The sequence below is a fragment of the Struthio camelus genome, chromosome 2, assembly GCF_040807025.1.
Source record: "Struthio camelus isolate bStrCam1 chromosome 2, bStrCam1.hap1, whole genome shotgun sequence".
In the NCBI taxonomy this organism is placed as follows: Eukaryota; Metazoa; Chordata; class Aves; order Struthioniformes; family Struthionidae; genus Struthio; species Struthio camelus.
In genome coordinates this window covers 135829928-135846223 of record NC_090943.1, presented here as the reverse complement: position 1 = coordinate 135846223, position 16296 = coordinate 135829928, and the positions used below count along the sequence as shown (strand labels likewise).

The following is a 16296-nucleotide window of genomic DNA, read 5'->3' as shown; positions in this document are numbered from 1 at the left end:
TAGATCACTAGTTGGCATGCTGATGACACTGCTTCACTGTTTCCTTGCACTCCTCTAGATAGACACTATTCACTTTTGTCTCTTGTCTTTTTCTTAGATTGTGAACTCTTGTGGAGAAGCATAGAGCTTTTGTTCTGTGCTATTCTTATAAGGTCCTGATCCACCACTGGTGTGGCAATAATACTGGTAATAAAGAACAGTAAAAATGTTCTTAGCAGAGAGGCCAAGGAATAAGCACGTAACTCGTGCCATCGTTTAACTTTAGAATTCACATCTCAGGTCAGATTCAGCTGGCTGTTCAGCCCCCACCTCTCCTCGGGCTGCACCAGGAGTCTCAGCAGTTAGCTTGGCATAGTTAACAGAGCTAATATAACTGAATATTGCTTGCAGAGTTAATGGTTTCCCCTAAAATTTTTAACACTAGTTTTGAACCCTTGTAAAGATGCTATTCCTTGCTCCAAGTTCTTGCATTTGAGAAAAAAAAAAGTCATAAAATAAGTCATTTTGTGGAGCATGTATTTTCAGAGAACCTCCCCTGATTGTGCACCTTTCCTGAAGTTTCACTTGTGTAGAAAGAGTAGTGAAGCTGAACTGTCAAGTAAAGTAGACAAGAGGTCTTTCTCCCTCCACTTAAAGAGCAGTACAATTATCATTGAAGAAGAGAGCAGAGCCGAGATCACAGTAGGTCAACAAGGCCCGGATCATCTCTCCCCTGCTGATGTGCCTCTTTGGGCAACTTTCATCATCCTGTGCTTCAAAAGAGTCATGTAAAGTCAGCGGAGGTGAGCGGTAAAGCTGCTGAATGTTAATATCTGGAAGAACTAAATGTTAGTATCTGTCCACAGTTCTCTGCCAGGCTCTGATTTGCCTTTCAGAGGTGCTCCACACAGTATAGGCCAGACATTCATATGGACCATGTGCTGAGAAGAGACAGAGAGGAGCTGACATTAATCTGTCTATAAACCAAGTTTAAGGTGAGATTGACTCTGTGTTCCTGCGAGTAGGTACTTCACACAACCTGTTACTCCAGCATTTAATGCTAGGCCAGAGGCCTCTCAAAGGCCTCCAAAACCTCACAGAAAATTGGTGCTTTTCCTGAAAAGGGCTACTGCTGCACCTTTGGGAATAAGTCCTGAGGAAGTTTCATTAAATGTTTGCCCTACTCCTATATGCTTCTGTAGGCATATGTGGGATATTATTAGAAATAGAAAGCTAAGGTTAGATGGACCTTTAGTCTGATGCAGTGCCAGACTATGGTCTTATGTTTGTGTGGATATTTATATGTCTCAAGTCCGCAGTTATTGGAGACTGAGCCCCTTCCAATCAACTGTTACACAAATGCTACTGAAAAATATGTAGATGGGTCCTCACACTGAAGTGTCTTCAAAACAGGAGTGACTGCATCAACCAGGGCAATTTAATCTGTCAAAATCTCCATGGGATCCTTCTATCTGATAAGTTGAATTTCTTAAAAAGACAAATAGAGAATGCAGGATCTTATTTATCAGTGCATCATGTAAAATGAACTTTTCATTTAAAAAAATCTGTAGCTCTTCAGTGAATTGGGCTGAAGTGACCTCTCTTTTTATAACACGTGAAGATTGTTTGTTTTTAAGTGTGGTCCTACAGAGTTGTCTATCTTGGCAGAAAACAAATTAAAGTCAACAACAGTTAGCAAGGTGTGTATTTACACTGACAAATAGTCCATTTAATAATATGTAACCTTTTTATTGTTTAATCCTAAAGTGACACTGAGGCAATGTCTGCTTTTACCAGCAAACGTCCCTTATACAGCTGGCTAAAGAGGGGCAGATGGCAGGCATAATTATGCGCAAGCCCCATCTGCATCCTATGTTTACCTAATTGTAGTTATTGTGGTGTAAATGAGAGTAGATCTTGGCCCTACCTTCAGCCTGCTGACTATGTGACTTTAGCACTCTGTTCATGAACAGTGGATACCTATTTGTGCTGTTACAGCGATCTATTTACATCAAGACTGTGGGCACTATCTTTCTAAGCACCTTATTGACCTAAGCTATAGTTGTCACTAAAATTTATTTCATACTTTCAGAAAAAATATCCCATGACTTTTCTTCTTTTCCTTTTTTTTTCCCTTCAGAAACTGTTAACATGAAAAGTCTATAATATAAACAGTTTATCCTGATATTCTCTACATTAGGATCCAAAATGGATTTAAAAACATTAGGTAGGACTTGAAAATCTTTGTTCCATACTGCAGTCACCAAAAACATTGTTCAGATGTTGAAGAATGGCTGCCCGAACTTGGAGGCAGCTCTAAGTGCCTACGCTTCTGCTTACGTTTGAGCCCAGGACTGCTTTAGTTTTGACAGGAAAAGAGTTGTAGTTTTGATCCTCAGCCCATTAGGATTCATAAATCCCCTCCCTCCACCACTGGAGAGCACCTCAAAGCAAGCCTGGCAGATAGTGTCCCCACATAATGCAATAGCAGGTTGTTCCTTTTAAAATTTGGCTATGCTGGTTTTAGCTTCATCAATCAAACACTTTCAACTCTCAAACAGTTCCCAGACTTCTACAGCTGAACCTCGAGAAAACTGTGAGTGCATTGCAGCTCACGAGGCCAGTTCCTTTATCTCCCCAACCACCCAGAGCCAAAGCTACCAAATTCCCATGCACGCCTATCCTCCCAACCCCCTTCTGCTACCTCTGAGCATGCCTATTGCTACTTCACGCTCGCTTTGCTGGGAGTTAGCTGGTTAAGTCTGCTGGAGCCAGATGACTCCATCCAGGGTAATATTACATGTGCCCTAGCATCCAGCAGAAGGTTATCTGATTTAGTATCTCTGTGGATGAGTCACAGCTGGTGAATAGCAGCTATGGCCAGCACAGTTTCAGGAGCATAAAAGCTGTGCCTTGTCTTCTAATGTGTCTTTCTTCATTAGTAAGGTCATTGTGTCACTTCCAAGAACTCTTAAGACTGGAAATGTAAAGATTTCTTTTAGCCTGAAAACTATAAAATGTTTTCACTACCCAGACCCCATCTACTTCAGTCAAAATACCTCTTTCTGCTCAGATTTAGGCCACCTGCCCTCACTCAGCTGCCTGTGTATTACTCCCAAGATTGCTGTGCAGAGATACTAGCCCTACGCAGAGCTCACTTGGATCCAAAAAAACATATGCACTTAAACTCCTCAGCATGCCTCATCCATAACATGCTTGCACCTCTCTCATGAGTTACCCCGACTCTTACTCCTCTAGAGAATAGCTACAAAATTAGCTGTGTCTTCCCTTTAGGTGCGGAAGAGCGGGACTCAGTTCCTTCCTCTACCTCAGGGCCTTCAGTCCCATGTTGAAGTTGAATCTCAGCTAATTTCAGCTTTACTCAGCCAAGAGAGTACTTTACCCATCAGGTTACAGAGAGGGAGTCATTCAAACCGTCCTATTGAATCTGTTCAGTTTTTCGGAGAAAAAGTGCTACAAATTCACTAAGAAGTGAATGCCTGGCCTAACCTAGCAGTTACTCTCTCACCTGGGAGATAGGGTCTTAGCCCCATTTCTGATCATATCTTTCTATGTGTTTTACCCAGTAGTTCTGTAGTGTGAAATACTCACACAGTCCATGGAGTAGGCTGCCTCCTTCCTAACAGACTGGGTCTGCCTAATACTTTTTAATTGTTCTCACAGTCTTCAGTCATGCTTTTCTGTCTCCAGTCTTAAGAAAAGTATTGCTATTTGGAGAGTCAGCAAACAGAATTGTCCCGTAATAACCTCGCGGTGTCCATGACCCTGGCTAGTCAGAAGAGCATTGATTGCTGAAGTATTTGATTACATTAGCTGAGGCATAGGAGCCACAGACTTTGTACCCCCCTCACTTATATCTGTGTGATCCTGGTAACAGAGGTTTAACTGAGGGTATAAAATTTGCAGCCATGGCAGCAAACCAAAACACTTCCATGCAACCCTACTACCAAAAAAAAAAAAAAACCCTACCCAAAACTGTTTGAACTGTTCATCTGTATTCCTTTTGTCAAAAAGTGGAAAGAGAGTGCTCTTTTTCCCTCTCATTTCTCTCATGACATTGCTTAAACAACTGGGAATACAATACAGGATGTTCAGGCACAAACTTTTCTAAAGAAAGAATGTAAAGCGCTTTTATACTGAGGCTGGATCTGGCATTAACCTTTACATTTTCTTAACATATGTAAACTTTATTTTAGAAGGGTCTTCTGCCAAAACAGTTTCAGTTAGACAGGTCTATTAAACTCACCTATAAAACTTACTATTACGATCTCTCAGCCAATCTGGATAGGACAGGAAATCCAAAATTTTTGAGTAACTGCAGGAGAAAAGAGGAGCATTAATAACGTGGAGTACAAGAGAGACTAAAACACTAGAGGTGTAGATGCCTCTTCTCTACTATTTTGGACTAATGGTTTGATTTTGAGTGCAATAGAAGGCTGCTGAGAAATTTGCTCCTCCCTAGTCTCCTGCAACTCAGCTGCAGATCAATTTTAATATCTACATGTTTTTTTTTTTTTAATTTTTATCAAGGGGGAATTAGATTAATTTGAACTTCCATCGACCTTCAAGCCTGTATTTGCTGTACACTTACACCAGACTGTAGGATGAGTTATCCACCACTGTATCATTGAGATTTTTTGTATAAATTCACTATAATGAATAATAATAATAATATGAAGACATGAAATGCAGTAGAATAGTCCTATAATCACATCAAAGAAATTTGCACTGCCCACCATGAATCAGATCCCAACAGGGTTGCCTTACACTAGTGGATTGAAAGGAAGCCAGTGTGATAACAATGCAATTTATAGTCCTGAGCAGGTTTGTCATTCCTGTAGTTTATGTGAAACTGCAGTTCTCGGGGAATCCACATGGTCTAGTCAGGCCTAAGCTTACCCAACCTGGCTGTAAAGGAAGGCAGCAGCAGGTCCGGGAGGCAGGAGCTGAAGGCTGTAAGCCTCCAGGTGCTTCTTTACTTCAAATTTCTAACTTCAGTATAGTACAGAGGTTGCAATGTATACATGGTGAGTGTACAAGAAGGTGAGGAAAAATTGGCCCTGCTGCCAGGAAGCAGAAAGGAGCTGCAGTGCTGCGTTAGGAGTACCAGAGTGACTGGGAAGCAGAAAACCAAGCAGAGGATAGGGATAAACCTCAGAAACCCCAGTAAATCCCTGCCTGAATTTTGAAAAGACAATTTAGATATAAACAAGCAAATGTGAAATAAATCAAATTAACTCAGCTCAAGATGTTTTGTACTGGTTCTTTTCAGTTATGTAACGCTAGGTCAACTCTAAAAGCAGCATAGCTCCAGAAAGCCCTCTGAAGACATACTGACATACTCCTTATGTTTACAGGAGTTCAAAGCTAGCCAAAAAGAGCTGGTTGCCTCTGTTGTTTTATATTTCTTTCCCAGTGGGTTCACAGATTATGCATTCAGGCTCCTATTCAGAAATCCTACCCCAGCAAAAGAGAGGTGGCGGGAAGGTGAGTGGTGAGTCCTGCAGGGGGGGTTCGGCAGGACCACAGGAGCACTTGAGCCAACCCTGGGGTACCATGTTTATGATCTGATGCCAGTTCTGCTTAATGCTGATCTGCTGATGATTTATGCTTTATGGTGATGATTCCTCAGTTAAGGCATCAGACTTAGGTGGGATGGATATGGACCCTTGTGCCTGCCTCTGCAATGTGGTTAGTTAGTCTGGGAACAGTCTAGCTACTTCTGTTCTTTTTTATATTTGTAGTGCACACTGATGCACGTGATGAGCAACTTTCCTTTAAAAATGATCTACCCCAAGATGCAAAGTATGCAAGTAAAAATAGAAATTTCAAAGACATTTTAATAAATCCATGTCCAACGGGAATAACATATTCTCCTGTTGGGGCAGACTCTTGTGACTCAACTGCTTCTGGAAATCTTTGAATTAGCCCTATGGGAGAGCAGTGCAAGATGTACAAAAGCTGGCCACTTTAAAATATGCATATCTGTATTACTGTTGCTACAAGAAGGTTGTGTTGCATGAACTGATGCCAAGGTCTGTCTTTTGAAAACAGTCTTCATAATGAATAATGGCATTCATAACGGAATGAGCCTCCAACTGGCTCGGGTACCTTAGAGCAGTAGATAATATTGTAAATCAGAGTTGTTATTAAATCCTTTGTAGAAAGACTTGAGTTCAGGATAGATTGTTAGCCTGCAGTTGGAGCCTTCCCTATGCTCTTAGTAAGTCTTAATAAGCCTTTATCTTTGCTCTTAATAGGACCTAAATCAAGGGCATAATATGACTGAAAGGATGAATTGAGAAAAAAATGTATAGCATTGGAATTTTCTTTAAAAAAAAAAAGACTAGGTCTCTACTTTTGATTTTTTTATATAAAAGCATAAGCAAGTAACAAAGGCAAAATGCAAAACATTTGGATAGTACAATTGCTTTAAATACAATTGCTTTAAATCTCATACTGCATAATGAATATGGATGGAAGAGATTTATAAAATCAAATCCTGGTACATATAAATTTAATCTGTGCATGCTGTCTGTAAAAATGTTTTTGGTCAAGCTTAAAGTTGTAATCTTCTGATTTAGATTAAAGAGGATAGTTTTATGAATATTTATAAATAGTACATGGAAAAATTGGCTGGTTGGTTAGAAGGAGTCCAGCTAGAATCAGAGGTCTGAGTGGCTTTGTGATGTTACCAACACCTAAGCAGCTCATGAGTGTTGCCAGCCCAGCTGTGGCCTTGGTCCTAGACCTTACCCAGATGACCTAGAATTTTTTTTTTTCATTCTTTTTTTAATGTTACAGTATGTTGCTTAACTGCAACAGCATAGGCAAGCCAACTTGGAGGACTTTGTCTCACCGCCCACTTTATTTGACATTAATTGATTTCCAATTCCTTCTAGGATGAAATTTGCACTTTAGAATAGTATTGGCTTTTGGCTCAGAACGACTATGTAGTTTTGGGAGGCCTAAAGAGCTCGCCTCAAGCTGGATATTTATGCAGCATTTTTATTTGTTGAAGAAGTTTCTTGGGCACGTTCTGAGATAGACCATAACGACTCAGCCACAGGATGTCTTGGGAGATCTCCTGACCATTCCTCAGTCATATCTGCTCCAGCAGGAGTATGCTTTTTTCCCATTGGACTTGAATTTACTAAAATTGCATAGAAGTTCTTTGTGTATGTGTGTGTGTGTGCATGTACTTTGCATGTTGGGGATAAATCATTCTTAAAGGATTGTTCATCATATGAAACAATATGCACTACAAATAAAAAAGTATGGGTAGCTATTTTAATTGCAAATACAGTTTTAAGGATGTCAGTTTAGTCAATTTGCATTAGAAATTTGTAGAGGCTTATGCAAGCTGCAATGAAGCGCTTCTTGTTCTAGATTGTCAATAGTAATGCTAGCACTGACTTCAAAACCAAACATGAATTTGTAAAGGGCGGCTCTGTCTATGAGAACTTTAAAATTTTTATGTACTTGCTGTTCATCTTCTTGGTCCAAAATTGACTGAGGGCTACAGACAAAACCTAACATATCTGTTGCATTTATCTAGTACATTCTGATCATTAAAGACTGATCTAATCCTCACTTTAAAAAAATACTAAAAGTAAACCTCAAATGGAGACTGAAGTGTCTTCCTATGTATCTGTTACAGTGAAAAATGTGGCTTAGCTGCCTCACTGAAATTTTATTTAAAATGCTGAAGTCCCTATGGCTAGACAGACCAGAGAGACCACATCTATTTCTTTCCCAAAACCCTCTGTAGAGCTATCCCCATAGTTAGTATACAGAGGGAATAGAAAAGGAACATAGTAAGAGGAAGATCTAGTAGCTGAGGGAAGAGTGTGTTTGTGAGTCTTGGGAAAGAAAACGGCATATACAACCATCTGACCTCATGCATACACTGTCAGTATAGTGAGGGAGGCTGTGTAAATGAGATAGGGCCAGTCAAGCAAAGCCATGAGAACATAATTCCAGTGGATTTGGATTATCACATAATAGAGGAAGAAGGAGAAAGTACCAAGTAGTCAATGCAAACATGGAGACATTGGCTTTTGTATCTCCTGTGCTGTCTGTGAGAGCATCAGCATTTGGGGATAATATCAGAAGACACCCTACAGTGTTTACAACTTGATTTTATTCTATTATTTGGTGAATTCTGTGGTGTTATTTACCTTCCCCACAGTTCACTTCTCTAGATATTCCTTGGGTGGCTGAAAGTAAGATCAGCTTTAGGAACTATTTAATTCTTCAGTTTTTCATAGACCAAATGAACTGAAAGAAGACATTAAGCCATGGAATTATGGAGTTTACAGAAGGCTGCAAAATCCAGCTAGACTCACTAGTTAATATATGGATGGCTATTAGTTTATCTCTGTACTGGCATTTCAACTGTCTAGTTTAAAGCTGGCTCAGCTGGCTTTGGATTAGTGGGTAAATCACTGAGAATGTTAAGACATTGAAATGACCAACAGTTTAGAGGCACACTTTGTTCAGGTAATATCATTTATTTTAATACATTTACAACTTTTTGAAAAGAAATATATTACAATGAATATAATACAAGGTTTTCCCATTTCACTAGAACGTGAAAGCTTTTGTAGATTTTCTTCAAGTCTTTTTTGAGTTTTTCATGAAAACATAAAGGCACTTCCCCAGGTAGCTCCCCTCTTCCCACATCCAATTTTTCTTTTTACAATAAATACGCTATTTTACCTAGGAAGGGGAAAACACTAAAATGTTTCAGTTACAAAAAAGGCAAATTTTACCTAGTTGAATTTTGAAAATTATTTTGAACTAGGGGACAAAATTTTTACTATATTGCTCTGGGAAAGTATTTTCTGGCAGAAGAAAAGAACAACTGTAAACGCACAAATTCAAGATCTCAACTTGCATCTGGTAAAAGGGGAAACATGTACCAGCGTTGTGCATTATCCCCACTGCATTGCAGTACCCTAATGGTATAATTTATGCATTCTCTGTTAGACCGATAAATTATCATAGATTTTCACCCAGTTGTGTGACATTTTTATCTATCTATCTATCTATATATATAATATATATATAAAGTTTATGTTTTATAGCATCTGTATGTGGTATATAGCTTATGTATCATATATGATATATATTATCATAGAAATTTCAATCTGTACCTGAAATCAACATCATTGGTTGGTTGTAAAATACCCAGTCCTGCACGGGATTGGTCTAAAGATGGACATTGCACATTACTGTCTACAAGCTCTATCTCAAAATATGAAAGTATTAAAGTCAAAAATTGTTTAATTTCATGGACAGCAAATAGCCTGCCAGGGCACTTTGCTATTCCTAACCCAAATGGCATATAATAATACTTTAACTTGCGACCGTTGCGGTAGAAGTCAGTCTTTTCTTCTCCGTTCTCATCCAGATAACGATCATACTTGAACGTCTGTAATAAAGTCCACAAAAAGTTACTTGATATTTGAATGCCTCTGAGGACTAGATAACACCATTAAGACATAAAATTCAGGCAGGAAAAGAAAAGTCCCTTGCAGTAAGTATTGCACAGGCTAGTTCTCTTGTCTATCATTGAGTCTCCAGGTAAAGAAATAGATTGTCTGGGGTAGAACAGAGAACCAGCTGTGGCAGCAGTACTGGTAAATACTTCAGTAAGGAGCATGTTTGTTCCTGCTAGAGCCTGGAATTGAACGCATTGTGATAAACACTTACCAAGGGATCAGCATAGATTTCTGGATCGAAGTGCAACAGTTGAGGATAAAGAGCTACAATATCATCTCTGCGAATGTTGTAGAACTCCTTCTCTAAATGCAATGTGAAATCCTCATTAGCGACTCGGAAAGTCATAGAGGCACTTGATAACCTCATTGCTTCCTTGATGATGCTATCTATGGGGAGATGAAAAGGAATGATTAACCTGGAAATAGTATGTGTATGTCCTTGGGGGATGTCATATTTTTTGAATCCTGCATTTATTAAAAGATCTAATTTAACAGTAACTTTACAGATGTCTAAGAAATTATCTTTCTCATTTGTTGTTAGCTTTATCCTTCCTGCAGATAACACTGGGGACATCATCCACTTTTATCTAGAATGACATTTATAGTTGATGCAACAAAATATTTGAAAGTGAGAGATGTTTTTACTGTGAAGAACAGGACTTTGTAAAACTTAGAGGTGATGCATAGAAAACAGTACTAACAAAAAACAACTTGTTTTTGTTTGCTTTCAATATACATTTTCTTTATATTCTTTTCTTTTATCTTTATTTTCTTTTAAATTTTCTTTTCTATATGTTTTCTTTTTAAACTAGGATATTTCTGAAAAAATGTATGCATCATTTGCAGAATATCAAGAAGAAATACTGGTAGTGGTATTAGAATATCTTGCTTCATATAGTAAGAGCTGGGATATAAAATTTGGCAACACCCTTTTCTTTGATCTTAAGTCATTATTAAAAAATTTTGCCCTGAATTAGCTGTGGTTCTCCAATGCTATGTAGCTATGTAGCAGTTTTCATATATACCCTTACCTAGGAAAAAGTGCTATTCATTTGAATTCTGATATTCTCAGTACCACCTGGGACGTTCGGAAGACTGTGTGACCATTGCTAAGGAATGTTTAAGATTTTTATTTTGGTGTTTGTTGGCTAATAGTAATTTATTTACAAGTGTTTATGATAAAAAATAGAAGATTCTGAAAACTGCAGGGCAATTTCTCATACTGCTCCATAAAATAATCATACCTAGTATGGGCATATTATCCAACTGTTTTCGGTTCAAGGAAATATTTTTGCTGTCTAAGCCGATCTTTTCTCCCGCACTTTCCAAAATAGTTTGCACTTCTTCAGTAGCAGCTCTCATTGCTTCTGGACTCCTACAATCAAAATAGCAGAAATAATATAACATGATCTCACACTTAAGAATGGTATAGAAAGGGGCTTTTGCCATTCGTTTACTTCCTGATTAAAATGCACTTTGTTAGCTGACAAGTACAACCTTCTAAAATGAAAATATTGCCACCAAAAGCCAGTTTTGTAACTACAGTTTTTCTTTTAGTAGCAAAGATACATTAGCTTCAAAAATGGAAAAGAACTCCACATATTTGATTCTGTCTCCAACGATGAGTGGGACAGAACTAATGTGTATAACACAGTTAAATAAATAGTGATGTCACTAAAAGCAATGCCAAGAAAAAGAAATGAAACAATCGGCTGTAGATTAGGCAATAGCCCCAGTGCAGGTAAAAAGTTTCGAACAGGATCATATATCAGTTTTACAACATTACTTATCCTCAGTTATGTCCTATTATGGAGCAATGCTCTGTCTATCTGAAAAGAATCTTTCTAATACTAAAATCAACATAGTATCCTTCACATTTTTCACTTTCCTACAGACATGGAATACGCAAGTTATGGTGAAATATGTCTAATTAGCAATATGGGATGCAATATTGCCATTGCTATAAACAGACAATCAGAGTGCCAAAAGACTCCAAGACCAGAAGAATTTAAGCCAGTGCAGCTCTTAGTATGAAAAGTACCAAAAAGTCCTTCAATTATTAACGTTAGCAGGTAACTATGAGGGAGGCAATCCACTGACTAAGTAAAAGATGTCATAGATTTAGATACACACATAGAGTTAGTCATGTGGAGGTAGATTACACTGCACGGAGGCTCACTCTAAAATGGACATTTAATAGTATTATCTAAATTGTGCGCTCCTCTCCTGAATAACAAGCCCAGTAATTACAGGCTACACTGCAGATATCTAACGTTAAGGGTTTCCCCAAATTGTAGAAAAACACTATATAGGACAGTCTATTCTGGAAATTTGGGAAATTAGGTACAACAGTTCTGACCCACATAAGGCTTTGAATGTGCCCTTCTGTTAAGGAATGTTGACATATATCTTAAGTGAAACCCAAAATCTCAGGCCTAAAACATCATATATTAGTACAAGGTTTTGGGCCCGGCTATTCATTTTGCCACAACAGATTTATTCAAGTGTAACCACACTACTGTAGAGCTCGGGCAGGGAGCTGCCATTAGATCCTTGGTGTATGTCTGCATAATTCCTTTAACCTCAGTAGGTCAAGCAATGTATAAACTATTTTCAGTTAAGTATCTGTGAAAAGAACAGTTAGGCTAAAGCTCATTTTGGCTAGTCTAGGGAAATAGTCTAAAAATTTCCCATTATATTGGTAGCCTTCAATACAATTAATGTTCTAACTGCAACCAATACTTTTAATGTCACATTGTGTAGATTTACCCCAAAGTTACCACTGACAAAGTGTTAGACACACTCTTTTTTATGCGATGCCTCAAGGTATTGGGTTGGAGTAGGGTTTTTTTTGAAAAATTTCCTTTGGAATTCTTCAGTGGTACCATTGCTGGTCTGAGATGAGGGAGGGGGTTTCTGTGGAAGTCCAGAACAACATGCCACTACAGTAGTTATCAGCCAGCTTTTTGATATTGACATTGAAGAGGTATGAAGAGTAGAATTTGCCTGTAATAGCGACCCAGTTTCTGAAAGATAACACACATTATTTTTCTCATTTGTAAAAAAAGAAGCATTGGAACTTACTTAATGAGATAGAACAAGCTCCAAAAAGTGGCAGGAATGGTGTTGGCTTGTGAGGCCCACAGCACTGCCACATGGGTTTTCGCTTTTTCCTTGTCATCAAAAGTTGACAGAGTGTCGTTCAGGAACATGCGGAGGGTGACAAGCTCGGAGAGGTTGTTCCTCTTCAGCAGGTTCTTGTGGAGCAGAGCCTCTACCAGCTTCTCACGTGCACTGTGGGCACTCTTGAACAGATGGATCGGCAGGCCTGCCACAAGTGCTGGAAAGATCTTATCAAATTCCTTGAAGTTTTCAAGAGCATTTAGGATATGAGCTCTCTCAGTTTCCTGCTTTGATAGATTTTTATCGTGATTTGAATTAAATTCTGTACCAAAAAGTGTTAAAAAGCCAGACTCGAACATTACCCGGCAACAGAATGCGTAAAGACCTTCTGTCACCCAGATATTAGGCTGAAGTTTAGATGTTCTTGACTGCAGCATGACATATTGTAGATTTTCCATCATTGCTTCAATGAGGGGATCTAGAGCATTACCTTGAAGGGTTCTAATGAAAGTCTGATGAAAATTTTCAGTGGTGTTTCCCTCCACTGGATCAATACTACCGTGCCCAAAAACCTGTCACAAAATAAATTGGATACACAATAAATAAGGCCTATCATAACCTCGATGATAAAGTTTAACAGAAACTAAAGCCAAAGTATAACTTCATAGCTTACTAGAGGGAAACATAATAAGGATTATTAATACTAGAACTGATACTTTCTCAGTGAAACATAGCAGCTGTAAAGTAGGCAAACAAAAATAGATTCTAATAGGTCTTATAAATAAACAGACATGGTTACCTATCTCACTGAAATCAACAGGAGCCTTTTTGCTTGCTTCATTAAGAGTCTGACTGAGCTTTTACTGCGTTACATAATTTTTTAAGATATTAGCATATATCTTCCGCAGCGATGAATACCTCCTGAAGAAGGTTTCAGCTTCAGCAAGCTACATATCATTTTGCAGAGGCTGCTAACTGTATATTCACTAGAGCAATCTGGGACACTACGTGGCTAAATACTGTCATTCTTGGATAATCCAAATGACTGCAAATTCCCTTTCCTTAACGAAAAGGGGAAAAAAAAGACCGCAATATTTTAAACTGATAAAGTGCAGAAATATGAAACAAACTATATTTCGAAGATGTAGTTATGCTATGAATTTATGTAGGTATTAACTAGGTCCTGTCTGACCTGACAGCAGATATTTTGCATGTTAAATATTACAACCATTTTTAAAATGGTACCTTGGCAGAAGTAGCAAAATGGAACTTTTTCCAGTCCAAGTGTTTTCCTTGGCGTATCAATGAATGGTATGAAAAAGGGTCAGTGAGGAAATGAATGTATTGTCCAGCTACTCTGCAAGTAAAAATGTGGCCATGCTTCTTCTGCTTTTCTCTGAGGAATTCGAGGGGGTTAGCACCGAACTGCAAGGCACAGCCCAGGTATGGAAGGAACCCATTTTCAAGTGGTGGCTCACCTCGTCGCCTACAAAATGCAAACAAATGCTGAATTTAGAAGTATGCATCAAGATCTCTCCTCTAAGACAACCGGCTAAGTGAAGTGGTGATGCTAAACTTTTTGTAATGTTTGTTTTCTACTATACGTTGACAAAGAATTTCCCCTGCTCTGAACAGTAACTCTCTTATGAGGTCTAAGGTATACTAGAAAGAATAACTTTATGCATTTCAATAAACATGATAAAACATAGTTTGTCTACATCACCTTTTCTTTCCCCCTGCCTCAGAAATTTATTTTTCACCTGGTTAAATACAACGTTGTTCCGACTCGTCTAACTTACATACACAGATACATAATTGACCCATAGATAAAAAAAAAACATCCCACCAACATTGTTTGAAACGTCCTTGGGCAATGGTATCCATAATTCAATTTGAGTACCAGGGGAATAGGCTTCTCAGTGTAGAAAGGTTGTTATTATTGGCATGTCCCCATTTGGAGTAGATTTTGCAGTGCTGAAAACAGTGGGAATTTTGCCATCATCTTCAGTGAGCATAATAGCTAGTCTTTCAAGCAAAGCATCGTTAAGCACATGCTTATAGTTAAGCCTATCCTTAAATGATGTATTTTAATCTGAAAGTCAAATAACTGCTTGACTGCGTAAGGTGAAATATGGATGCTAAAATAACTTCCAAACAATACTTCAGCTCTTCTAGTGTGATCCTGTTGGATATTATAAAAGTTAACTATTTTCTACCTTTTTTATTAAACTTTTAAAGAAAAAAAAAACAACTGACTGTCAAAAAATATAAAATTACAATAGGTACACAAATTACTTGTTCTTTCTGTACATGTGGCACAAGCCAGTAGGATAAATGCTTAAGTTCCTGCTTTTTAAAAATTATGTATTTAACATAGTAAACAATACAAATATTGTCTCTATTAAAAGCATGTAACTAGATACAGGTAAAACTATAGCCCAGTACTTTAGGAAATCAGAATATGCATATTAATATTTTAATTACCTCATTCATGCATAGATTTGTACCTACACCTACGTCTAAGCATTACCCCATTATTTTTAAAAAGCCTGTACACAAAAAAGGTAACATAAATCTCTCAAAAGACCAAGCTACAGTGTTGCCTGCATTATCCTGCACCTATCAACTTGATATACTTCAGATGACACTGCTTTTAGTCTCACACACAATATCTTTGACAGAAATAAAGGCTAGGTACGCTGAGATGCATTTTAAAAGACATCTTACCTCTTCCTCCTTCCTATAAGAAACCAAAACACACAACAGAGTACTGTCACTGTTCCCCAGATCCAAGATGCTACAAACATTTTAGGTCAACGTCCAAAAACTTCCAAGTGGAAAACCTGGTAACTGCCAGTATGGCAGAAGAGGTGGCTGAGAATGATACAGAAGATAGGTCACTTTTTATATACAGTAGGTGCACCAGTGTATGTAACGGGATTCAGTCAACTAACAAGCTATTAATTAACCATTTCTGGACAGTCTCTTTTGTCTTTGTTCTGGCGTCTTTCTGTAGAGACCTTCATTGGATTGATCTAGACAGTTGCAGATATGGCCTTGAGCTGATATCACATATCAGTAGCAGTTCCAAAATAATCAAACAGCTGTAATAGTTGATAATTTGAAGGTCTCTCAGGTGTGTTTTGATCTGTCCTGTAGATTTACCAACTACAGTTTATAGGTCAAGTTTAGCAATAAATGAAATGGCTACTGACAGGTGTCCAGTAGATTCAGGCTGGACTAAATGGTGGGTAAAGTTATTGTTTTCCTTCAGCCGCCAGCCTACTCATCTCCCTTTTATTTCTTGTAGATCGACTAGGCTCTAATGTGCATCGGTAAGGTTTGGCTGGGGAAAAAGACACTGCTATAGAAATGGACTTACTCCCTCTAACAAAGTTTCTCTAGTAGAAAGGATAAAATGGGCTTTCTATGATGCAGAGCAAGAGAGAAGAAAGTAGAATTAGATCACCTCACTGTTTCTCAGTGTCTTTGGATCGTCTTCTGTCTCCAATTCACCTTTATCTTCCCATTTAATTCTTCTGCCTTTTGCCTTTGCCCCAAACTGTACAGCACCAGTTCAGCCAACTTTACGGCCTTGGAATATGGCCTCTAGTCCTGCTTCAGGAAATCTCTGAAGAACATATTGAATTTTCAGAAGACCTAGAAC

General features: G+C 38.3%; 1 protein-coding gene across 1 annotated transcript; it reads right to left on the bottom strand.

The window, feature by feature from the left end:
- Positions 1-8493: 8493 nt before the first annotated feature.
- Positions 8494-15519, bottom strand: CYP7A1 (cytochrome P450 family 7 subfamily A member 1). Its single transcript, XM_009673526.2, has 6 exons — positions 15357-15519; positions 13875-14115; positions 12591-13201; positions 10751-10881; positions 9718-9893; positions 8494-9436 (listed from the first exon to the last, which is right to left on the bottom strand). The coding sequence occupies exons 1-6, from the start codon at positions 15434-15436 to the stop codon at positions 9137-9139; spliced, it is 1539 nt and encodes a 512-aa protein (XP_009671821.1). The 5' UTR covers positions 15437-15519; the 3' UTR covers positions 8494-9136.
- Positions 15520-16296: the final 777 nt, after the last annotated feature.

What these genes read in the sequence shown, in the direction of transcription:
- CYP7A1 (XM_009673526.2), bottom strand. Translation starts at nt 15,436, where the DNA reads ATGTTTGTAGCATCTTGGATCTGGGGAACAGTGACAGTACTCTGTTGT. An exon ending in GGATAATATGCCCATACTAG is followed by an intron (nt 9,894 to 10,750) that starts GTATGATTATTT and finishes ATCTCCCCATAG; the next exon opens with ATAGCATCATCAAGGAAGCA. An exon ending in AAATCTATGCTGATCCCTTG is followed by an intron (nt 9,437 to 9,717) that starts GTAAGTGTTTAT and finishes ACTTTATTACAG; the next exon opens with ACGTTCAAGTATGATCGTTA.